We start from the raw sequence: 25,066 nt of genomic DNA on the forward strand, positions 1-25,066 counted from the left end.
GCCTCACTTTTGTATTCCCAAATCAACGCAGAAAGATATTGGCTTGAACAGCTTCAGTTGAACAACTTCGTTTACTCCTCTTGGTCTTCAAATATTTCGTAAGGAATTTGGTTCTTTTATGAAAGGGAAAGAATCGTTGGCTAGACAGAGAAGAGGAAGAAAATCAGAAATTTTAATGGGATGAGGGAAGAGAATGAGATGTATCAAAGTAGAGAGAGAAAGAAAATATTGTAACTGATTAGCCTATTTAGTGGTTTAGGGCTAGGAGGTAACCAAAATTAAATATTTTGCTATAAACCTTAAAAGGTATCTATAGAATATAATTTATTTAAATGGTATTTATTTAAAATAAATAATGTGTTAACCTTTGCTATATGAGGTAAAAATTCCTAACTTATATTAGATTGGGCATGTCCGGTCCTTTCTAATTCACAAAGGAATATAGGCATTTGGTTCTTTTGTTGTATGTTTCTCATTTTGGTTATTAATCTACAGGTAGGGGTCTGCCTAACCCCACCAAAATGGTGGTTTTTATTTTTAAAAAAAATGTTTTACTCCAACGAGACTTCATTTTAGAAGGAACTAGAGTTCTTACATTTTTGGTTGAAAAGGTAAATTTATGAAAGTCAAAGTGGAAAAAAACAGACTTTAAAATCTTAAATGTTTAGTTCATCTAAAATTTAATATACTAACGTGATTGTAATTTTATTTAAACGGATTATAGAAAAAAAATATAATTTATCCAACACATAATTATCTTTTGTAGAAAAAATTAGTTATCGAAGCCTAAATATAACTAAGATTTTCTTGACTTGATAAATAATAAATAGGTAATAATAGGAGAAAGAACATGAAAAAATATGCTAACTGTTAGGTAGAGAAACAAAAACTTCTAAAACTTATAATGTGCAAATGTAACTGCTTATTTTGTAATTTGAGTTTTAATTTAATGGTTATTAGTTTGCCTATTTCACCACTCACAAGCCAATTTTCGAACCAACAAAAACTATATTAATTAATCTCATTATATATATGAACTATATTAATTTTGTATTACTATTGAACTCCTTTCCAACTCAATTGATATTTTATTATTGACTTGTTGTATTAATTAGAAAAGCACGCTCAATAATTAAAACAAAAAAACAAAAAAAAAACAGAGTTAGAGACAAAGATAGATTGGTTAGGTGATAAAAGTCAATGACACTAATAATTTTGCAAACGCAGAAAATCAAAAATAAAATATTAATTTTTTCACCATTAAAAATAGAGTATGATTGGAGGAAATAGTAATTACTAAATATTTGAATTTGGTATGGGCTAGCGTTACAATTCGAATCAACAAGAAAATAAAGTATTTTTTATATGTGAGAACAAATAATCGACAATTAACTAATTAACAAAATAATCCAATTCATCTTCTACGATTTATCATAAAAGTAAAATTATTTGTTTTAAATTAACATAATAGGGTACGTAAATTGTGCTCTTAAAGGAGAATCGACGGTAAAAAAAATAAAAAAAATAAGAGGAATATCATTAAATCGCTATTCATTTAACTGAATTAACATTCTTCACTTAGCTGACATTTTTTTAGCTATTATTTTATAACTTAAATATGGAATATAATTTTTTTATATAATATTTATATAATTTTAAAAAATTTATACTCATTGAGTTGGGTACAGCGTGCAAGACTAGTATACTATAATCAAGTAATAAACGAAGGAAAAAATATTTATCGACCAAGGTTAAATAATAAAAATATAAATAAAAGACTCTCATTATGTAATTAATTAGTTTACTGTAAACATTACTGAGTAAACTTTTCATTTGCAGACCTAGTTGCTATAGTTAGAAAAAAGGGAAAAGGCTCTAATATACCCCTAAATTTTGAAAAATAGTACATTCCTTTCCCCGTTATACTATCAGGCCATTTAAAGGCCTACCATTAGGAAAGTGATTTAAAATACCCCTATTTTTAACACCGGTCCAACAAGGCAATTAAAAAGCCAACTGGAAAACCACGGTGGACAGATCCGACCCGTAACCCGTTAATATAACCCATTACATAAATACTTAGTGACCCGTTTTTAATAAAGAAAAGGGTCCATTTTTCTTGTTAGCTGAGAGAACGAGTGTAAGAGGCGATTTAGGGTTCCTCCTGTATGCATCAATTCTCTTCCAGATTTTCTGTAAAATCCTTCAAAGGTATAGTTCTATTAAACTTGGTTGCTGTTATTTCGCCTATTTTCTTTGTTTGTCCGATGTTAATCTTCTTTTTACTGAAGGTGATTTAGGGTTTCTGTTAACCTTTATAGTTTAGTGTTTGCATGTGTGTTTTCTCGGATGTAGTGAGTCTCTATTATGTGGATTTTGTATGGCAGTTTCTTTAGTGTAGAGTTTACATGTGGGACTACATTTTATCTCTTTTTGGGGAAAGGGGGCTTTTGTTTCTGGCAAAGATGATTGTATATGGTCCCCAAGAGGGACATTTTTCTGTTGTTCCTTTATTGAATACTGTAAATATTTATTGTTTCTTTACAATTTGTGATCCACCAGTAGATTTGTTTAATAATATCGTGACTCATGTGCCTGCCCTTTAGTTCTTTATACTATTTTATCTGATTCATACGGGACTGACCTTTATTATATTCAATTTTGTTATAAATTCTGCCATTTATTGGTTTGTACTATATTATATTCAATTCGGTTAACCCCTTTCTCTTATTTATTTTGTAGGTTAAGATGGTTAATGTGGACTTATTATTCAATTATGGAGGTGACTGGAAAATAATTCCAAAAAGTATTATATACAAGAAAGTTGGTGCACACTTGGAAACAATATGATTCTGACCTTCTGTCTTTCATAGATTTAGTAAATGAATATACCTCATCTACTATAGGGTATGTTAGTGTCCAATAATTGATAATTTGTGGTCCTTCTAGTAGATTTTATGAAGTAATAGGGGATGATGGTATTAGGACTTTACAAAACATGGTTATATGCTGTAGAGGATAGTGAAATGGGGGTTCATGTTCCTAATATTATCGACCATAATGAATCACAAACAGTAGATTGTGAGGTTGCAATTGATTGTAGTTCAAATGAGAGTGAAGATGAGACTCTTCTTTCAGATAATTTAGAAGTAATTGCACTACAAAAAAAGAGGGAGATTTCTGAAAAGTTAATTGAATACAAAGAGCTATACAAAGGAATGACATTCAAAGATATACCTGAGGCTAGAAAAGTGATAAATTTGTATTGCTTAGCCAATTGTTATGGTCTAAAACAACTCAAGAGTGATAGCATTAGACTGAGGTACATGTGTGAGGTTGGCTGCCCCTTTGTATGTCTAATTTCCGAGGATAAGAATGGTGGTAGGGTTAAGATCAAAACTCTTAAGTCAAAACACAAGTGTAACCCTGCATATGACAACCCTAAAATAGACAAAAATACCATAGCAGAATATTTTAAGAACAAGTTGCAAGAGAATCCTATGATCAAAGTTAAGGAGATGAAAATGACCTTAAAAAATACTTTCAACATCAATGTTAGCCATGCAAAGTGTAAGAGGGCCAAGAGAATGATACTTGAATCCCTTGCTGGTAGTTTTACTGATGAGTATAATAAGATAGAGGCATATGCCAATGAATTGAGGCTGAGTAATCCAGAGAGTGATGTAATAGTTACCTTATCAAATGATGCTCTTGCTGAAGGAAAAAGAAGATTTTCTAGAATGTATATCTGTTTTCATGCTCTAAAAGTAGGGTTTAAGAGTGGGTTGAGGCCCTTTATTGGCTTGGATGGAACCTTCTTGAAAGGCCAAAGGTCAGCTTTTAGTTGATGTTGCTCTTGATTCAATGAATCATTTTTATCCTATTGCTTGGGCTGTTGTGGATAAAGAAACAAAGGTCACATGGACCTGGTTCTTGACATTGTTGAACAATTCATTAGACCTCAAGCTAGGGGAAGGATACACATTCATGCCAGACATGCAGAAGGTACTTATTCTATTTTACTTCAATGTTATTCTTTTAAAATTATTGACTGTTTCCTTTTTATTTTTAGATGTTTAATTTTCTGCATCTTATATATGTAGGGCTTGATTGAGGCAGTTCAGGCAATAGTTCCTGATGCACACCACAGATACTGTGTGAGGCACATAGAGGCTAACTGGTGTAGAAGATGGGGTGCTGGGGATTTCAAAAAAAAGTACTTGTGGTGGTGTGCATAGCGTAGCTATGAAGAAGACTTCAAGGATCATTTAAAAAACTTGGGAGAAATTGATGAAAAAGCTGCTGAAGACTTGTTGAGGTATCCTCCACAATCATGGTGTAGAGCATACTTTGACACAGTATGCAAGAACCAACAAGTGGACAATAACCTAACAAAATCCTTCAACTCATGGATACTAGATGTTAGGCATAAGCCAATTATCAGAATGCTTGAAGACATAAGAGTTAAGGTGATGAATATGTTGAGAGAGCATGAAGGTGAAGTGATGTCTTGGACTGAAAATGTAAGTCCTCCTACCATGCAGTTATATTATCAATTCTTGAATAGTGCACAAAAATGTATTGTTGATTCTAATAGAAAAGATGGTTATGAGGTGAATGAAGGAACTACTGAAAAGTATAGAGTGGACATCAACCTGAAAAAATGCACTTGCAGAACATGGAACCTCACTGGGATCCCATGTCCTCATGCAATCAGAGCATTACTGTACAAAAAAGTAAATCTTGTGTCTGAGATTCATTGGTGGTTCACCAATGAGGCTTATCTCTCCACTTATGCACATAAGTTAGAACCAATTAAAGGAGAGAAGTTCTGGAATATAGAGTCAACTCATGCAATGGATCCACCCCTGATAGTGAATATGGCTGGTAGGCCTAAAATGAAGAGGACTAGAGAAAAGAATGAGACAATAAATAGGCAAGGGGAGTGGTCCCAATCCAGAAAAGGCAGGGTGATGACTTGTTCCACATGTGGAAAGTCTGGGCATAATGCTAGGGGATGTCAAAAGGTAACCTGACACCCTTACTATATTACTTGTTAACTGAATTAATATAGTGTCCTAATTATGTTACTTTATATCATTGACAGCAAAGCAAGGGAAAGCAGCCACAGTTTGGTAAGAAAACAAAAAAGAGATCAAGGACATTGGTTGATGAAGAACATGAGGAGAACATGGCTAGATCTCCAGCTGCTCCAGGGCTGTCCTTAGAAGAGGAGCTGCAACTGACAGCACCACAAGCCAGTCAGGCCAATCAAGCAAGCAACAATTCTGGATCTCATTACATGTTTATGCTAACACCATCCCTGTCTAGGAAGCAATCCATTAGCAATGCAGAAGCAGATTTTGACTATCCAAAAGCAGGTTTCGACTATCCAGAAACAAACAATCCAGACCCACCTATAATGCCAAGGCGTGTGTCAGAGGCAAAGACTAGACTCCAAAGGAGGAGCAACTAGGCACAACAACTGGAACAAGGACTCTTAACTTTGTTGGTGACGCCAGTGGTGTAAGTTTGCCAATACAACTTCCTTACTCACCCAAAAATATTACATGGAGAGGAAAAGCTGCCATAACAGAAAACCAATTAGAGAGGCAATGACTAGCCAAGATGAAGTCAAGAAAAGGAAATGGCAATGCACATAACTAGTCAAGTTCTGAACATGTGATAGTTTCTTGTGTCTTGGATTGATGTAATTACTGCATGTGACAATACTTTTAACTTAACTGTTAGGTCCTTTAACTTAAACTTTTCAATGTGAATGTCATTTTATTACTTGGGTGGTATCAGTTTTTGGGGTTATAAAGTGACATCCCTTTTGGGTCCTTTCAACAGAATGATGTTGAATTATGTTGTCTATGAATGAAGTTATGTAACTGTAATGTTTATGTTGCTGAATGAAGTGAATGCTGAGTTTTAATGAAGTGTTAGCTGAATTTTAATGAAGTTATGCTGACTGTCCAGCTATGTATTTCATTATGTTGTTGAAATATGTTGTGTTTGTCACAAAGGGATATACATTACAAAGGGAACTATATTGAAGATATGTTGTGTTTATGATAAAGGGAATTATGATACAAGAAAGCTTTATACTTAAACAACAAAAATAACCAATAAAACATAGTAGGAAACGTTAACAATACAAAGCAGCTAAGTAGCAATGCAACCTAATATTAGACACCCACAAGTTAGACACATACAAGTTAACTCCCAACTACAGCTAACATTACAATGAACACATCTCCTAAGCCAATCATTTCTTCATTTAAGCAGCAACGAACCCCAAAAATAGTCCTAATATTATAAATAGAATGATCCACGTCTTTGATATTTTCTCTTCCAATATTGAAACTTTAATCACTTGAGAATAATTTTTAGCCTCCATGGCAGCTACTTCTTGCTTCAATTTCTCTATGTCCAACATAACAACATCCATTGACGACCCCAATTCTTTATTTGCACTCATAGGATTAACTGGGAAAACTTCATCTTCCCACAAGAAAAACCGACATGAATAATCCTATCAATAACAGTAAATTGCATTTAGACTAAAACACTTATAGTTTATACAATTGAAAAGCTTAATTTGTAGTTATACATTATACAACTGGAAAAAAGAAAAAACAAACTTAGAAGATGAGACCAACAAACCTTAGGTTTAGGGCATTTATAAAATTTCCTTCCAGGATTAGCAATAGTTTTCGTAGTTAAGTGGCTGGCTATCAAACCATAATGACACTTAATCTGAGAAGAGACGAGAGTAGATGAGCTTCCTTGAGACATTTCACATTCGAGGAAAGAAGGAGAGAAGATGAGCAAAAAAATTCTCTGATACGAACCCAAAATTTTTCGCAATGCACAGGTATTGGAAAGAAGAAGACATTTAATGGGTTATATTAACAGTTTACGGGTCAGATCTGTCTACCTTAGCTTTTCAGTTGGTATTTTAATTGCCTTATTGGACGGTTGTTAAAAATAGGGGTATTTTAAACCATTTTTCTAACGGTAGACCTTTAAATGGGATGATAGTATAACGGGGAGAGTAATGTACTATTTTTCAAAGTAGTGGGGTATATTAGAGCCTTTTCCCTAGAAAAAAAAGAGTTTCAAAATCGGGGTTTAGCCGCACGGGGAGGGTTTAACACACTGCCTTTTGTGAGTTTGCAATTGTAGATCATTTCACTGTGTGCCTCCTTTTCCTCATTCGATTTTCCCTTCGTAGCTAATAATATCTCCATTTATTCTCTTCTCTATTAGCTGAAGTTTGAAAATTCGCTGGAGCTGATTAATGTGTGATTGATTCGTTTTGTGTTGTGCTGAATCTGGAGCATGGCTTTGTCCATTTCAAGGAGGATTTTGCGGTCTTTTGGTTCTCTAAATTCACTTGGTCGCTTGGGTTCTCCATTTTCTGCTTCTAATGGTATTCCTTTTTCACTTCTTCACAAACCCTTTTTTTTTTTTTTTTCAAGATTTTATTGAAAAATTAAATCTTTATTGTAAAATCTAGTTTCAGGTGGATCCAAGATTTAAAGTCAGTGGGTGCAGAGTAATACACACACACATCACCCACTGTATTTGTGTTACAATGGTTCAGGATTAATATAAAGATTGTATCTTTTCGTTTTTTTTTGCAATTATACGTATGTATAGTTAGTGCAGAAGGCACTGGTGTGCCTATATCTGCTGTCTTAATGTTGGATCTGCCTATGTCTTTTAAAGCAGTGGCAGAACTAGAAATTTTTAATTAAGGGATTCAAAAGGTTCAAACTTGTTACCCTAATATAATTTTCGAACTACCTTTTGCCACTGCAAGGGGATTCAAAAGTTAATATATGCACAAAAAAATTTGTATTTATCCCTATTTGTGTAGTACAATTTTCACTTGCTTCTATGGATGCTAAGAATCCTAAGATGCATATTATGTTTCTTTTTATAATTTTGTGAAACAGGGAAGGGTCATATTCTTGGGGTTGATGTGCCTTGTGTGGAATCTTCTGTCTTCAGAAAGGTAAATAATTGTCATTGTAAGTTCTTTTTTCCCCTCATTGCGCGCTTATTTCAATGAGATGTTGTTACTGATATTCTTTAGAGTACTCTTTATATGTATATTAAACACTATTGTTATATGTCTAATGTTCTCTTAGCTTAGTGGTGCTTGTTAAGCTGTCCAGGCTTGTATTTAGATAGAGTTTGAGATGAGCAAAGATGAATCGAATAGTGAAACCTCGTAGTGTCAAAGAGAGTCCTGTTTAATATGTATGATAAACCTATTTCTAATTTCTCGATGCAGGATGAGTCATTCTTCCTCTCTTGTCGAAGATATTCAACTTCCATCCTGACCCCTGATTCCAGTGACGGTTCATTTCCTTCAGATCTATTAACTAAGAAACGTGTCTCAACTCCAGAGCGTGAGATAGGTATAAGGATTTTGACATTTTCATTAATTGCCTAGTGGTCTGGCACTTCTGCTAGAAATTTTATTGTTCATTGTTGTATATGCTGACAATTAATAGTTAAAACCTGCTTGCCAAATGCTTTATTTGGAAATGTTGGCTGTGTTTGAATGCATAGAATATGATATAACAACAACAACTACTACTATGTCTCAATTACAAGCATGGAACAGGATTGGATAGGAAAGCAAAAATGTAGTCTTTCTTTTTGACTCGTAAAGGAATTGTATTACAATAGGGGAAGACCATGTACAGAATAGGTAAAAGGAAACCTATCTAACTTAAGTTTATTTTCACAAAAACCGTCCAATCATCTATACATGTTGGGTATTGTGAGTTCAACATTAGTATACAAAAAGTTACACAAATCAGCTACATTTGCAGAAGGATTTTTCCTTACATTCGAAAGTTTTTCAGTTCCATTCCCTCCATGTGGTCAACATAACTCCCTGGGGAGTCCCTTTCCATGCTGTTCCCCTTCTCTGCTTTCAACACCCAAGCAATGTCTTAGACAGAACTTGGAATTCCTAACGGATAACACTGCTGCTCACTGGGATAATAATGCTCCACCTAATCCAAAAGTGTGGCAAGCATCTAAGAACTATAATTGGAATGACATGGTAATAGCATTATATAGATCAATCATCTTGTAATTGCAATGAGTGTTTAATTGGGTAGCCATATTGGGTGAATAATCCTATTCCAATCATTTTGTGTAGTACCTACAAGTATTTTTTTAGTGAACCCCCTCAGTTTATAAAGAATAGCGTAAAGTAGTACGTTATTGGATATTACATCTTGCAGAACAAGTATCTTTGGCATCGACTGCATTTTTTTTGGGGAAGTTTCACTTTTACTCCTTAGCTTTCTGGAGAATGGGGCTTGTGTACTTTTAAGTATTTGGCACAAAAACAACAATTACTATCCGCAATACTAAGCATGTTGAGGTCAGCTATTTGGCACAAAAAGATTGTAGAGTATTGATTAATGGAATTATAGTTCCTCATATTCCCATGACTAACTTAGAAGCTGTAGGAATATAATGAAAACACAACTAGCTATCATGCTTCATGGAAATGTTTTTTCCTTGATCGCCACGTTGTTGGTTTAAGTACAATCTGCTATTTTATTCCCCTTTAGCTTTAGAAGTAACGAAGAAGTAATAGTTGAAACTGTTTGTTGCCTGCCTTACATTTCAACTACTATGAGAATACACTTCCTAGATCATCATATGTTTACATTTCAACTACTATGAGAATACACTTCCTAGATCATCATATGTTGCCCTTTGTAAGGATGATTGCCTCATATTGATAGTACAAAATAGAGTTGGTATATTGTTTGCGTCCATATAATTCCCTGCCTCATTTATACTGAAAAATTACTCCAGTGGATGAATTTATATCATCTGATTTTGTGTAATTACCATTTTGATTACTGTATGTGGCAGGGCTCCATCAGGACCTGGTCATTCCAGTAACGAACTTACATAATGAAGACAAGGGTTTTATGTGTTTGGCTGGGGATGTTTTTGATGTGCCAATTAGGAAGGATATTATTCATCGTGTTGTGAGATGGCAGCTAGCAAAACTTCAGCAGGTATGTGCACGATTCTTTTGAATCCCAAATTTTTAATTATAGAGAGCATACATATTGGCAAGCTATTCCTGTTTTACTCTGTGTTTCCCGTGCTTAAGAGCATTTATCATTTTCCATTTCTCGTCTTACTGTCAATTGCTTCTCTGGGAAACAAAGGGACTTACTGGGGAAAAAAGAGAATCAGGATGATCATTTTGAGGCATATGAAAACCACAGAAACTCATATGCCTTTGGGGCAAAAATCGCCTTGCTAAAGAAAATTGTTTTACTATCTTTTATGCTTGTTCCCCTGATTCTACAAGCTTTGTAAATTATAGCTACTTGCCAAGGCAGTAGAGGATTCAAATGGTGTTGTTGACCTACTCTCGATGAGTGTTGCAGGGAACCCATTCAACTAAAACCATTAGTGAAGTTAGTGGGACTGGTAGAAAACCGTGGAGGCAGAAGGGAACTGGGCGAGCAAGGCATGGAACACTGCGTGGTGCTCAGGTTACATCATCTTGCCGTTTTCTTTTTCAGATTGTTTTGAATTCATCACAATTTAGCATGATTTGATATCGGTTCAGAAATATTATAATGGGTTTTCGTGATCGATGCAGTTTCGAGGTGGTGCAACTATGCACGGTCCAAAGCCACGAAGTCACGCAATCAAACTGAATAAGAAGGTTCGGCGGCTAGGATTGAAGATTGCACTATCAGCTCGTGCAGCTGAAGGGAAGGCAAGCCACATCCCCTTCCACGCATGCATTGTTTTTTGTTTGGGAACTTTTCCTCAAAAGAACCTCGGAGTGTAAAGAAAGCAAAATAAAATAGAAACTCAAAGAGTAAATGATGACTTGTTTGGTTTCAAACACTTATTTTGGGTTTTGAAATGAAACAGCAATGTGAAATTAACATATCAAAAGGAAAAGAAAAACAAAGGCCAAAACTTGCTGTCTGATTTTCTTCCTCTCTCCTGGAACTTTTTTTCTTTTGGCTATTCAAGAATATGTTTAATAGAAATAAATGTTCACTCGGTTTTAATCTATTAGTAACCTTTACCAAAATGAAAGCAACCAAATAATTTTGAGAAGTGAAAGGCTGAAAGCAACCAGGAAGTTCTCAGGGTTTGAGTGATATTTTCTTTAATACAATTGTTTTCCATTTCCCAAAATCAAATCTAATACTACACATTTTATCTGGAAATCAAACTCAAAGTCAAATCTAAATACACATCTTTGGAAATCAAACCCATTATCATTTCTACTAAAAACAGACCTATTGCTTTCCAATCAAACGCCACCGTAGTTTGGATGTATATTGCCAGTCTTGGTTATCATTTCCTGTGATCATAATGGGCACTGAGACGAATCCTTGCTTCTTTTGTATGGCATTTCTGGTGCTCTTCATGTTAGGAAGCATTTTGATATGCAAAAGAATTTCGATTTCAACCAATTTTTTTGTTGTTGTTGGAGTTCAATGATTTCAATTTATGATTCTTTTTTTGGTATTGGAGTCATGAAGTACTATGTTTGTGCCTTAGAGCTAGTTCTAGCTGGATTTGAGAGATTTTTTCTTCCAGGGACGACTGCTTTAGTTTATAGTTTCAGAGTTTAAAGCTCCCTATTTTTCGGAACAATGAACTTTAATTTCATGTGAGCTCTTCCCTAGTTGAGGAAGAGTTGGTCAGTTTTATTCAGTCTTGATCAGCCTCCAGATTTAACTATATTTGGTTAGTTCTAGTGGCATATACTGTGGTTATTTGTGTTGTGTAACTCCTGCTTTCCTTCACAAAAAATGATTTAAGCTTTTCTTCTCTTGCATTACTTCATTGATTTAGTTATGTCAATTGCACTGCATGCAGCTTATGGTTTTTGAGGATTTAGAAATTTCTTCGCACAAAACAAAGAACATAGTGAACTATTTCAACCAATTGGAGAATACCAAGAAGCTTCTGCTGGTAGATGGTGGCCCAATCAGTGAAAAGCTAAAGTTGGCTACTCAGAATGTACATTATGTCAATGTGTTGCCTTCAATTGTAAGTTTCCAATTATATTAGCATCAGTGTGCATATAAGCATGTGTTTCCACAATAACCTTTGGGCTTGCGCTCATGCGAGTTTGTTAAAATGACTTTTATAACATTGTTGATATTGTTATGCATAATTTTCTTTTGCCACAATCCTTAATTATGTAGCTTTTTGTGCCCGCAATACGGTTGGTTAAAATAGGGAAAGCTACACAATTTGTTCGAGTTGTTCACTTGAGATGACCGCAAAAAAGCTAATCCCTTATCTTTTTTGTTCCTTGGCAGGGTCTAAATGTCTACAGCATTTTGCTACATGACACGTTGGTCATGTCCCGTGATGCAGTGAATAGGATAGTTGAGAGGATGCACACTCCAATCAATCGCTGAGGGAGCATGAGAGGTTGAAAAGGAACCATCTTGTTAGTTCTTGTCGGAGAAGACAAAGCATAGAAACTATTTCTTGTGTTGTTTATCCAAGTCAATTTCAAAAATTGTAGGTTTAGTTGTATTTCTTATCCTCCACTATTTTCCTTGAAAGCACAATGCACCTCTGCATAGCTTCATGCAAGTAATAGAAGTATCGGAGATTCTGTCGTATGGCATAATTCCTGGTTTAGAAGAATAATACACTTCCTTCTAATGCAGTTCTTGATAACTCTTGACATAGAATGCTATCTCCTGCCTTTTTATGAATTATCGTGGGTAATGTTTCTTCTGGAAACATAAGTTGTATATGAGCTACTCCTGATCCTTGAGTAGGATCCACTAGATAGAAAGGGAGCATTCTTGGAAAGGCATAAGCATTCCAATTTCCTGAGGAGCAGGTGTTGTGCCCAAACTATTGAAATTTTCATTAGTGGTCCCTTATTCATTCTTTCTGTTACCATTGGTGGTAATTTGTCATTGATTCTTATGTAGAATTAGGTTTTGTACAAGATAGGGTGAACATTATTAGTTCTTTTAGTCTTCGCCATTGTACCCACAAATTCTGAAAGAATTCAAGAAGAAACTTCTCTGCTTCAACTGCTTGTGCAGGTAGAACATCCAAGAATAATAACAGAGCAGGATATGATACTTGCTGGGATCCAAAACGACCATTTCGAAGAAAATGCCAGAACCTACTTAAAGCAGATATTTTAATTTTCAAGATACTCCAACTCTCTGGAAATTTTTCAGAAAACAGTAAGATCACATCCCACCTTGATGAATGGCAAGAGGGATCCTTTTCATGGAAAGCAACCGCGAGATGTGTAATGTCTGTTTCTTTAATAGCATGAGGAATATTTTTTATGAAACTTCTCATGACCGAATAAGTGGCTGAGCGAATAGCGGGGCTCTCAGACTTCAGAAATCCCAGAAATAACTTATGAGCAGATAGCAAGTTCTCAGCACAGGACACAGCAATGGCCTTGGCTTTAGAAGCACGCTTTGACTCAGCTACAGAAACAGACCGTTCAGGTTGTGCGCTGACCACAACATCAAGAAGTGTGGCCAATGCCAACAGTGATGAAGAAACAACCTGGAATCAATTAAAGTAAAAGAAAGAAAAGATCAAGACCAATGAGAAGCGGGAAGAAGTCCAAAATCTTTTGCTAAGTAAGCAATTTTTCTACATCTAACAGCACCACGGAGGTGCTAATATATACAGCGCAAAAATTCAGGTACCCAATAAATATTAAAAGGAGGCAAGGAAATCAGGCAAAGGTGTATTTTCCTTCTCATCAAGGTGCAACGGTTTTGAGATATTTCACCAAATTGTCAACATCACTACCATTGAAGCTTATATCATATTCTTCTTATAAAGGGTTTTCTCTGCACATACATATAATCTATTTATCAATCTTCTACACCCTCCTCAAATCTGTATATAATGTGTATACGTTCCTATTCTCAAACAATAAACAGTAAAACACAGTAGAATCCGAAGCAAGTTAACAGCAAATCAGTGTTCTGTTAGGCATTGACCGAATAGGTAGAGATTGAGCTGCTTATAACCTAAGTTAGGCGGACTCTTTATTTTTTTATGCCGAACCCGTCACGTTTGATATTCGGTCAACCAACTTCGGATACTTTGACCAAAGCCCATGGGCAATTTTTTTTGGTGTGTGTGGGAGGGAGGGGGGGGGTGAGATTTTGCTTTCCCAAAATAAAAGATGAAACAGATTTAAGACACGGGAAATGTCATACCTTCAATATTATAGTCCTTTTGTCTCATATTCGCTACTTCGATAAACATGCAAATTTTTCACATAATATCTCTCAAATTTTAGAATATTTTTATAGCTCTATTTTTATAATTTTGAATTTTCTTAGGCAAATCCCAGTACCTGTATCCATACCTAGATCCGCATCCCCGAATCATAAAATTTAGATTTTGTCGAATCCGACTCTCGGATCTGTACCCATATCAGATGCCCGCAGTTGAGTCCGAGCAACACAGCTTATAATCCACACAAGTCTTGACATGACTCTGAGCTCAATTGATATCAAATGAAGCTTTAGCCTGATCTAAGATCTGCATGCATATCCATTATCCGATCATGTGTGCCAAGAGCAAATAAACCCATATCGGAATTTAAATGACTTCTTCCACAACATTTCCTCACTTCATACAATGTTATTAAAGGCGAAAAGCGCAAAAAAGCTCTAAGGTCCATTGAGACTTTAGCGCAAAGAGCAAATAAAGCGTGGATTTTAATGAAAAAAAGGTGCAACCGGAGAAAAAGTAAAAATATGTATATGTAGTATAAGACTAATAATTATAAGCATGAATAACAAATATATGGACAAAGAAATTGGAAAAAAATTATGATAAAGTGAAATATCAATTGTTTAATATCGCCTTTTCATGATTACTCATTAGCAAGGAATAATATGCCTTAGACCTTGATGCGATACTAAAGCACCCACAAAGCGAGGCGAAGCGCTCAACATGTTTTGAGCCTCGCTTCAGGGCTTAAGCGCGCCTTTGACAACACTGCATCATAATGCCCCTATAGCTGTTTTTTTGATGCTCAAGGATGGAATGTATTTCTAACAAGGAACTTAAATGATTGGGAGATTGCAAGATTTTGTTCTCCGTTACAGTCTCTTAGCACCTCTGTCTTGGATCAACACATGGATGATTCTATTACATGGAGGTACTATTTGTATAGGTCAAAATTTGGACGACCACGACCGTTATCGAGTGTAGCAAAGAACGAGGTCCTTACAACGCGACGCCCTTCAATCGTTATGAACGGTAACAACTAATAGCGGTTAGAGAATACACGACGTCTGTAGTAGTGTTAGCATGATAGGGAGCAATGGGAATATGCCTTTCGAATATTTCTTGTGTAGTATTTTTTTTAGGGTAAAAAGGGGGATTGTCCCCTATAAAAAGAAAGGAGAACACTCTGTAAGAGGGCTTTTTGGCTTATTTCAAATAAAAATCCTTACATCACCCTTGGTCTGGACTAATTGCATTCATTGCTATATTCTCTTACGTCTGAAATTCTCGCATTTATGAATAATCATTTGGTTCCAACACACTAAGAAACATTGTTCACCTTGTCTTTCTCTTATACTATTCAATCTAGATTTTATTACACTTAGCTGAGATTTACCTCTTCACCTTTATTAATTGATTTAATCAAAAAGGTTTCAATATCTTTTGGGTCAAATAATTTGGCTCCGTCTGTGGGGATTTCTTTAGCTAAGATGTTAGTTTCATCTAGCTTTGCATAAACTAACCCTTGAAAGAGATAATTGCCTCTTCCTAGCTTTGCACAAGTTAACAATGGCAGGAAAAGGAGATACAAGGCTGAAAGCAATAGCAGGTGTCTCAACCAACCTCCTAAACGTCATCGACGAAGACAGCAGGGAGGAGAATAAAAACGGAACACCAAATGCCACACCTAGAGGAGAAGCTTCACCTCCCCCACATGAGAGCGTAACTGCTTCGCGCGAAAAAGAGGCCTCCACATCCGCAACAGGAGAAACACCACCAGTTGTGAAAAGGCTATTGGAAGAGTGGCTGACAAACACTCTAAGTAACATACTTGATAAACCCGTTCAAAGAGACATCGAAGGCTCAATACACGCAGACGCTGTAACAGTTACCCGCGAACTAGAAACTCCACACACAGGTAACACTCATATTATTATCGATGCATGTAACAACACACTCACAACCATCCTAAAGAAAATAGAGGAAATGGAAAATGAGAACAAGGCGCTCCGCGATCAGATGAAGGAGCACCAAGAAAGGGTTGATAAAATACTGGGCGCTCCGAAGTTGCTACCAAAATGGGACGTCGGCCGATTCGTCGAGCAACCATACAACGAAGGGATAGCCCCCTACGCCATTCCAAAAACTTTCAAAATGCCACCATACTTGAAAATATATGATGGTACTTCGGACCCGAAAGATCACATAATCCATTACGTCACAGCCATAAAAGGCAACGATCTGTCGAAAGAACAAGTGTCATCAGTGTTGCTGAAAACATTTGGGTGAAACCCTGACAGGGGGGAGCGCTGACTTGGTACTCCCAATTGTCGGCACGATCAATATCAACGTTCGAAGAAATGGCAGAAAAATTCATCACCGCTCATGCATGAGCGAAAAAGGCAGAAGCCAGGGTAAACTACATCTTCGCTGTTAGACAGACGATTGGTGAAGGACTCAGGGACTTCCTAGCTAGATTCAATAGGGTAAGAATGGGCCTACCAAACGTATCAGAGGGGATGGCGGTAGTATCCTTCGAAAACGGGTTAAGTAGAAATGGGTCAAAAGCGAACAAAAAGCTGTTAATAGACTCATAAAATACCCTCCCACCACTTGGGAAGAAATCCACAATGCCTATTGTGCCGAAGTAAGAGCAGACGAGGACGACCTCAATGGTCCGATCCAACGGCTGACATCAGTCCAAACTAAAACAAGGAAAGATCGCCATAACGATGGCCAAAGGGATCAACTACCCCGTTTCAGTCGAGAGAGGCATTAGCCTTACATCCGGACATCCATCCCACCTCCTCCACGACACGCAAACATCATTCCTCGACATGCCGTACCATACCAAAATGAAAGAGGTATGCCTACACTATTATCCACTCATAACTTTTGCGTTTCTCCTTCAGAAATAGTGTATGCACTAGAGAAGCTCGGCACAAAGGTGCAATGGCCGCAAAAGATGAAATCCGACCCGAGCACCCGAAAATCGAATGTTCTGTGCGAATTCTATCAGGAAAGGGGGCATAAGACCAAAGACTGCATAGGCCTGCGGTAGGAAGTAGTAAGAATGCTAAACCAGGGACACCTGAAAGAACTGCTAAGCGACCGAGGACGGGCTAACTTCGCTCGAGGGCGCGATCAACCTCAAGGACCCCAAAACCACCTTCACCCGCTTGTACTATACAAATGATCATTCGCGACAATCAATCACGTAAAGTTCACCACTACACACAAACTCAAACGGTCAATCGCTCACGAACGGTACGACGACCTCGAAGATAGTATCATCTTCGATAAGTCAGATGCCGACGGTTTGTCTTTCCCTCACTATGATGCTTTGGTTATAACTTTACGTATTGTGGATACCGATGTAAAAAGAATAATGGTGGATGAAGGAAGCGGCGCGTGTATTATTCATCCCCGAGTCCTCGTACAAATGAGATTCGAGGATAAAATAATACCGCGTTGCATAAAAAGAAAGGAGAACACTCTGTAAGGGGGCTTTTTGGCTTATTACAAATAAAAATCCTTACATCACCCTTGGTCTGGACAAATTGCATTCATTGCTATATTCTCTTACATCTAAAATTCTCGCATTTATGAATAATCATTTGGTTCCAACACACTAAGAAGCGTCGTTCACCTTGTTTTTCTCTTATACTATTCAATCTAGATTTTATTACACTTAGCTGAGATTTACCTCTTCACCTTCATTAATTAATTTAATAAAAAAAGTTTCAATATCTTTTGGGTCAAACACCATTCAGGTGGAATCTTCTCGGTTAAGTCTTTGTTACGTGTCATTGACTTCTTCCAACACTGATCTTTGGCCTTGGAGGAAGATTTGGCACAACAAAGCACCCTTGAGTGTTTCTTATTTTTTCCTGGTTTGTGGCTAAGGAAGCATGCCTCACCCAAATAATTTTTCAGAAAAAAGGAATGCAGTTATGTAGCAGGTGTCTCCTCTGTTAAAAGAACCCTGAAGATACTCATCATGTTTTCCTATACTGCAAGATCTCTTATCAGACTTGGAGCATGTTTTTTTGCCATTTCGAGCATGTCCTGGACAATGTCTCACTCAATTCTGGATTTCTTACATTGCTGGAGAAGAGATGGTCTCAATAGGAAGACACACAAGCTTTGGAACACTATTCCCATGGTCTTTTGGTGGACAATTCGGAACGAAAGAAACATAGAGTTTTTGAAGGAAAATTTAGCAACATACATGGCCTTAAATACAAATATATTTCTTTGCTAGCTTTTAGATGCAGCATGACCTATGTAAATGACGTAGACTTCATGTTAGATATGATTGAGGCTTTGCACACTTCGTAATTTTTAACGTACTGTCTTAGTGCTGTTATATTACTTATCCAAAAAAGAAAAAAACAACTCTAAAGTTGTTACAATGAAACATACAACAACCTATGATCTAAAACCAATCCGTATTCTTCTCCAAATCTTTATTTTTTCTTTATTTGTCCGATCAAACACTGTCACATAAGATTGGGATAGTAGGATTGTATTATTCTATTATACCCATAAAGGCAAAATGCAATTAGTAATCGACTTTAGCTCCATACAACTGTGCCACGCATGCAGAACAAAAGTATCACAAAGAGACATCTGTATTCCGCAAGGAACCAACTCTTGCTAGATGTAGCTAGAGAAAGATCTGCGTAGACCGTAAAATTAATAGAGGTGTACACAAACTAGCCAATGTGCCACCACCCACCATCATAAAAAAGATCTATGTAGACCATAAAATTGCACATACCGAATTTGACAGGGGTTCAACCTATACTAACATACAACACCAACACTAGAGGGGACAATGTTACATTTTCAATGTAGCCAAATTCTGCAATCCGGACTGACACGAGCCCGAAGAAGGAAGAGAGGAAAGAAAAGATACGAGAATAACGTTGACTGCCAGCGTTCAAACTCCTTTGCAACATTTTGTTCAAATTCAATATACTACGAAATATAATAGGGAATCTTACTGAAATGTCCCAAATAAGTCCAAACTTATCAACCTCTGACCATTAATCATAGACTTACCAAATCTAGTCAAACACCTATAAAAATTGAAATCCCAAATAAATACGGTTTTTTCTCTCCAAGAATCATACGCAAAGATCTCCTTCCATATTTTTAAGTGTGATTAACAACATTAAGTGCAAGACGGAAAAGAAATTTCATGGATGGGGTAACAAATAAGGCGTTGAAATACAAAAAACTTTATTTATAATACACGATTTCCAAAAATCTAAGCAAAAAAGGACGTTATTCAATGGATATGGTTGAAATTTATTGAAAACACATAGATGAGTCAATATACAAAATTTAAGGAAGATTGGAGGTGATTTAGACTGATTTGGTATCAGAATTCGTAGTTAAAATCGAGTTCAAAAAAATTCTTCTGCGACACATGTATCAAACATGTATCACGCATGTATCTCACACACAAGTATACATGGATATACATGTGATACAAATTTGATATAAATATGATACACAGTGCGATATGCATATCATTTTTTTGTGTGTGTTCATCTTCAACTTCGAATTTTCAATTCAAACCAACTCAAAACTCCACCAAATCATCCCAAAACTGAGATTCAAGCTCCTTAAGATGTACCCAATCTATTCTAATAGCACCCACTCAAAAGAAAACAAAAATTTAACTTTGTTTTGCCACAAATAGTTAATTGACTAATATTAGTAATATTTTATGAATTGACTAATTCTTGTAATAAGCTACTTATAAATGGACATAATTGGTAGTTTTCTATAATATAATATTTTCCTGGATGTGAAAAGTAATCATTATTCAAACTATACAACCGGTAACTTAATTAGTAAATTACTCCTATCTAAGCTCATGAGCTGCATATACTATAATAATCAAATTTCCCGATCTCAATGCTGTTGTGGCGTAAAATGAGTCCTGAAAACAATATGAAGTCGAAAGTGTATTGGATCAACTTAAATTAACCAGAAATACGAATAATTATTGTCGTACCTAAACAACGTTGGAGAATTCTATGGGTTCACGTGAATACGTGAGGGTTATAAATGAGGGGCCATTCAAAATTTCAAATCCTTAGTTGTTTCAATCAAGGACCCATCTTTTAAGCAAAAGTCACAAAGTTGTGCCTAGCTCCCTGGTCTAGGAAAGTCACTACAACGCCAACCTTTTCTGTGTAAAAGGGTGGCAACAGTGCAAATGTCTTCTCTTCAACAGACCCCACGTCCCACCCAAAACTAAAATCTATCTTTGTCAAAATAAAAGTAGACAATAATCTTTTCTCCCCTTTTATTGAATACATAGCTGTGTACAGCCGTATATGTATGTATTGTATAATTAGAGGAGGTTAGTCGATTAAGTGGTTAGTTAGGTATACCTTTCAACCACTAACCAACAATATAAAACAACCCCTTCCCTTTGTGTCGAAATCAATCGAACAATAACAGTTTTTCTTCTTCTTCTCCCTCAATTTCCATCTTCTCTCATTGCATGTCATTTACAGTAGAAGATCCGATGGATTCTATCATGGTATCAGAGCACCGGTCTTAGGATTTACAGCTCAGATCTAAGCTCCGCCGGTAATCAGGAACAAAGCACTAACAAAGCTTATTTTTTGAGCAGCCATGGACGAAAATGATGTTGCTTCGCTTAACCACAATCATCCGCTATTTTTACAAGTTGGAGATGCTCCAGGACTCGTATTGATACCGCTCAAACTTACAGGACCAGAAAAATATGCCCTTTGGAGAAGAGCGATGAAGTTAGCACTACGAGGAAAGAGCAAGCTTGGTTTTGTAGATGGTACTTGTGTAAAAAATAATTACAAAAGAGAATTGGCAGAGCAATGGAAAAAATGCAATGCTATTGTGTTGTCATGGATTGGAAGCACCGTATCAAGTGAATTGATGCAGAGTATTGTGTACACGTCAAATGCGAAGAAAGTTTGGAGCGATTTTCAGGAGAGATTTGACAGATCTAATCTCACCAAAATTTATCATCTGTGGAGTGCAATTGCGACTCTAAGGCAAGGTATGGATTCTGTCACCAGCTATTATTCGAAAATGAAGGATTTATGGGATTAACTTGATGTATTATCCCCTTTGCCCTCTTGTGATTGTGAGAAATCTAGACCTTCTGTAGATCATTTGAAAAACATAAGGCTGTTGCAATTTCTTATGAGATTAAATAAAAGTTACAGCAATATACGCAATAATGTGTTGGCAAAAAGTCCAGTTCTGACTATTAATGAGGCGTATGCTATAGTTAGTCCAGAGGAGAGTTAGAGGACCTTAGGTGTCACAGATACGCATAGAGATCCACTCACAATGTTAGCAGAAAAATGTCAAGACTTTAGACCTAGAAAACCTAGCTTAATATGTGAGTATTGTGGGTATAAAGGGCATCTGAAGGAGACTTGCTTTAAGATAATTGGATATCCACCTGATTTCAAAATCAAAAAAGAAGAATCAGACAGCTGGAGGAAAGGCATATGCCAATAATGATGCAAATACAACTACTGCAAAGGAAGAAAGAACAATGCCAACAATTCAAACACCAAGCCATTTTTTACAGAAGAGCAGTACAAACAATTGGTCAATCTGCTGTCAAAGCCTAATGCAGGGGAATGTTCTACAAATATGACATGTATAATTTCTCTATTGTCTAGTATAGATATGTGTGATTGGATGATAGATTCAGGGGCAACTTATCATGTCACCTACTGCAAGGATGTTCTAAAGGATGTTAAAAGTGCTGGGAGACAAGGAGTGCAGGTGCCTACAGGAAACAAGTCAAAATCACTAACACATGAAATACAACTATATTAAAAAATAAGAAAGTGAAGAATGTGTTGTATGTGCAAAATTTTAAGTTCAATCTACTATATATCAGTGTCTAAACTCACCAAAAATCTGTGGTGTTCTATCACTTTTCCCTGATTTTTTGTATATTTCAGGATCTTTATAGTGGCAGGGTGATAGAAATTGGTAAAGAGCACAATGAATTGTTTCTACTAAAGGAAAACATAATAACACTAGCAGCAATAGGATTTTTTGTGCATCAAGGAATTAACAGTGAGCTTTGGCATCTGAGACTAAGACATGCATCAACAAAGGCAATGTAGAATATACCAGCTATTAGGAATAACGTTGATTCTCAGGTTCAACAAAACTGTGAAGTTTGTCCTTTGGCTAAGAAATGTAGGTTAAAATTTCCTATTAGCAATAGTAAATCTACTTGCTATTTTCAATTAGTCCATCTTGATATGTGAGGGCCTCACAAAGTTCCTACCTATGATAGAAAATATTACTTTGTCACTATTGTGGATGACTATATAGGTACCCTTAAGTATGCTTGATTCAGTCTAAATGTGAAGTAGCTATTGTCTCCTCTACTTTGAGAATCGTGTGAATGGAGAGCGGACAGAAGAGAAGGAGGTCCTCATACGGAGTCGCACAAATAAGGAACTTTGTTGCAATGATAAGAAATCAGTTTGATGTTGGAATTAAGGTGCTGAGGACATATAATAGTGCTGAATTCTTTAACTCTCAGTGTAATGAATTATTGGCTTCCCTTGGAATCATACATCAAAGCAGTTTCCCATACACTCCACGGCAAAATAAATTTATGGAAAGAAAACATATACATTTTACAAGTTGCAAGGGCTCTGAAATTTTAGAGTTCAATACCACTTAGATTCTGGGGAGACTGTATCAAAACTGCTGTATATTTGATTAACAAATTGCCTACTGAGGCTTTGGAAAAGAAGTGTCCTTATGAGATGTTGCATAACAAACCTGCCAAGCTGGACCATCTAAAGGTATTTGGTTGTTTATGTTTTGCAAGCAACCTACCAAGAGGAGATAAATTTACAATTAGAGCAAAGAAATGTGTCCTTATAGGATACTCAGAGACTCAAAAGGGGTATAAGTTATATGACTTAGACTCTAAAAGAGTAATAGTGAGTAGAGATGTCACATTCAAAGAACATCTCTTTCCATTTAAAGAAGAAACATATGCAAATGAAGATATGTTTCCTTGTGAGCCAGTGAGGGGTTACTCCTGAAGAGACAACTCAGCCTGATCATAGCAATACTCCACATTGTAGCAATGCTCCTGCCACAATTCATTTGTTGAATAAGCTGCGTCAGAACCACCTGTATCACCACCAGCAGTTCCACCTTCAGCCACACTAGAGCCCCAAGTAGAATCTCCTGCACTACTCTTGCAGGAACCAGATGCAGACCATGCTGAAGTATTAGATGCAAACTAAGTAGAACTAGCACCTTACTCAGTGGGAACACCAGCTGAAGAACAAACACATCAAGAACATCTTATACCTGCAGTGAATACTAGAAAGTCTGGCAGAACTTCCAAATCTTCTATTTGGCTCAAAGATTATGTAATACAGTCAAATCAACCAAGGATACACCCTACACTATCTCCAATTTCATCACCTATGATCACCTTTCTAAGAACTACAAATCCTTTTTAGGATCGTACTTAGAACCTACTGAACCTAAGTCCTTCAAAGAAGCTTGTCTTGGCAAAGCTTGGGTAGAAGTAATGGAAGTAAAAATTAAAGCACTTGAAGATAATGTAACCCGGGAAGTGGTAGATCTTCCTCCTGGGAAGAAAGCTATAGGCTCAAAATGGGTGTTCAAAATTAAATATAAGGCAAATGGGGAAGTAGAAAGGTTTAAAGCAAGGCTGGTAGCAAAAGGTTACACACAGCAGGATGGGTTGGACTATCATGAAACATTCTCTTCTGTTGCAAAGATGGTCACTGTCAAGACCATCATCAGTATAGCAGCCTCTAAGGGATGGAATCTATTCCAAATGGATGCAAATAATGCTTTCTTGCAGAGTGATCTTTATGAAGAGGTCTACAGGTGCTTGCCTCAAGGGTTCCACAAGCAGGGGGAGCAGAAGGTATGTAGGCTGCTGAAATCTTTGTATGGGTTAAAGTAGGCTTCAAGACAGTGAAATATTAAATTAACTGAGGCACTATTAGCATCTAGTTATACACAAAGTCCTTATGATCACTCATTGTTCATAAAAAGGGATGGATCAAATATTGTCATTATCTTAGTCTATGTAGACGACTTGCTCATCACTGGAAACAATCCTGTTCTTGTAGAGGTATCCAAACAGACATTACATAGTTCATTCAAGGTGAAAGATCTAGGCAAACTTAGGTATTTTCTCGAGATTGAAGTTTTGAGGTCAAACAAAGGAGTGCTTCTTACTCAAAGGAAGTATGCACTTCAATTAATATCATATGTTGGACTTGCAGCTGCTAAACCTATTAACACACTTGTAGAGCTCAATCAGAAGTTAACAACCATTGATTATGACACACATGTTGGGCATGCTGGAGATGCAAAATTGCAGGATGTAGGAAGCTAACAAAGACTCATTGGAAAGCTTCTTTACCTAACAGTTACCAGACCAGATTTATGTTTTGCAGTCCAGGTATTAAGTCAATTTATGCAGCATCCCAAACAATCCCATTGGGATGCAGTTGTGCGAGTGGTCAGATATGTTAAAGGTGCCTTAGGCCTTGGTATTCTTCTGCATAACTCTCCCATAAATCACCTTTCTGTATATTGTGACTCTGATTGGGTAGGGTGTCCAAACACCAGGAGATCAGTAACTGGTTAAATTGTCAAACTTGGGGATTCCCTGCTCTCGTGGAAATCAAAGAAGCAACCTACAATTAGCAGGAGTTCAGCAGAGGCTGAG

The 25,066-nt window shown here is 36.5% G+C and overlaps 2 protein-coding genes across 3 annotated transcripts; one reads left to right on the forward strand and one right to left on the reverse strand.

Annotated features, from left to right (window-relative positions):
* Positions 1 to 6,283: 6,283 nt before the first annotated feature.
* On the reverse strand, positions 6,284 to 6,801 carry LOC138879488 (uncharacterized). The gene is made up of 2 exons (XM_070159100.1): positions 6,670 to 6,801; positions 6,284 to 6,538 (listed from the first exon to the last, which is right to left on the reverse strand). Exons 1-2 carry the CDS (start codon positions 6,799 to 6,801, stop codon positions 6,284 to 6,286), a joined length of 387 nt encoding a protein of 128 aa, XP_070015201.1.
* Positions 6,802 to 7,090: 289 nt separating this feature from the next.
* Positions 7,091 to 12,746, forward strand: LOC104211509 (uncharacterized). 2 transcript variants are annotated; one of them, XM_009760573.2, is made up of 9 exons: positions 7,091 to 7,173; positions 7,276 to 7,438; positions 7,968 to 8,026; positions 8,309 to 8,435; positions 9,922 to 10,070; positions 10,452 to 10,559; positions 10,670 to 10,789; positions 11,914 to 12,087; positions 12,363 to 12,746. In XM_009760573.2, exons 2-9 carry the CDS (start codon positions 7,348 to 7,350, stop codon positions 12,462 to 12,464), a joined length of 930 nt encoding a protein of 309 aa, XP_009758875.1. In that variant the 5' UTR covers positions 7,091 to 7,173; positions 7,276 to 7,347; the 3' UTR covers positions 12,465 to 12,746. The 2 variants fall into 2 exon arrangements, with proteins under 2 accessions (XP_009758875.1, XP_009758874.1); XM_009760572.2 differs by having other exon boundaries at positions 7,122 to 7,438.
* The last annotated feature ends 12,320 nt before the right edge of the window (positions 12,747 to 25,066 follow it).

The sequence above is a fragment of the Nicotiana sylvestris genome, chromosome 10, assembly GCF_000393655.2.
Source record: "Nicotiana sylvestris chromosome 10, ASM39365v2, whole genome shotgun sequence".
NCBI classification, from domain to species: domain Eukaryota; kingdom Viridiplantae; phylum Streptophyta; class Magnoliopsida; order Solanales; family Solanaceae; genus Nicotiana; species Nicotiana sylvestris.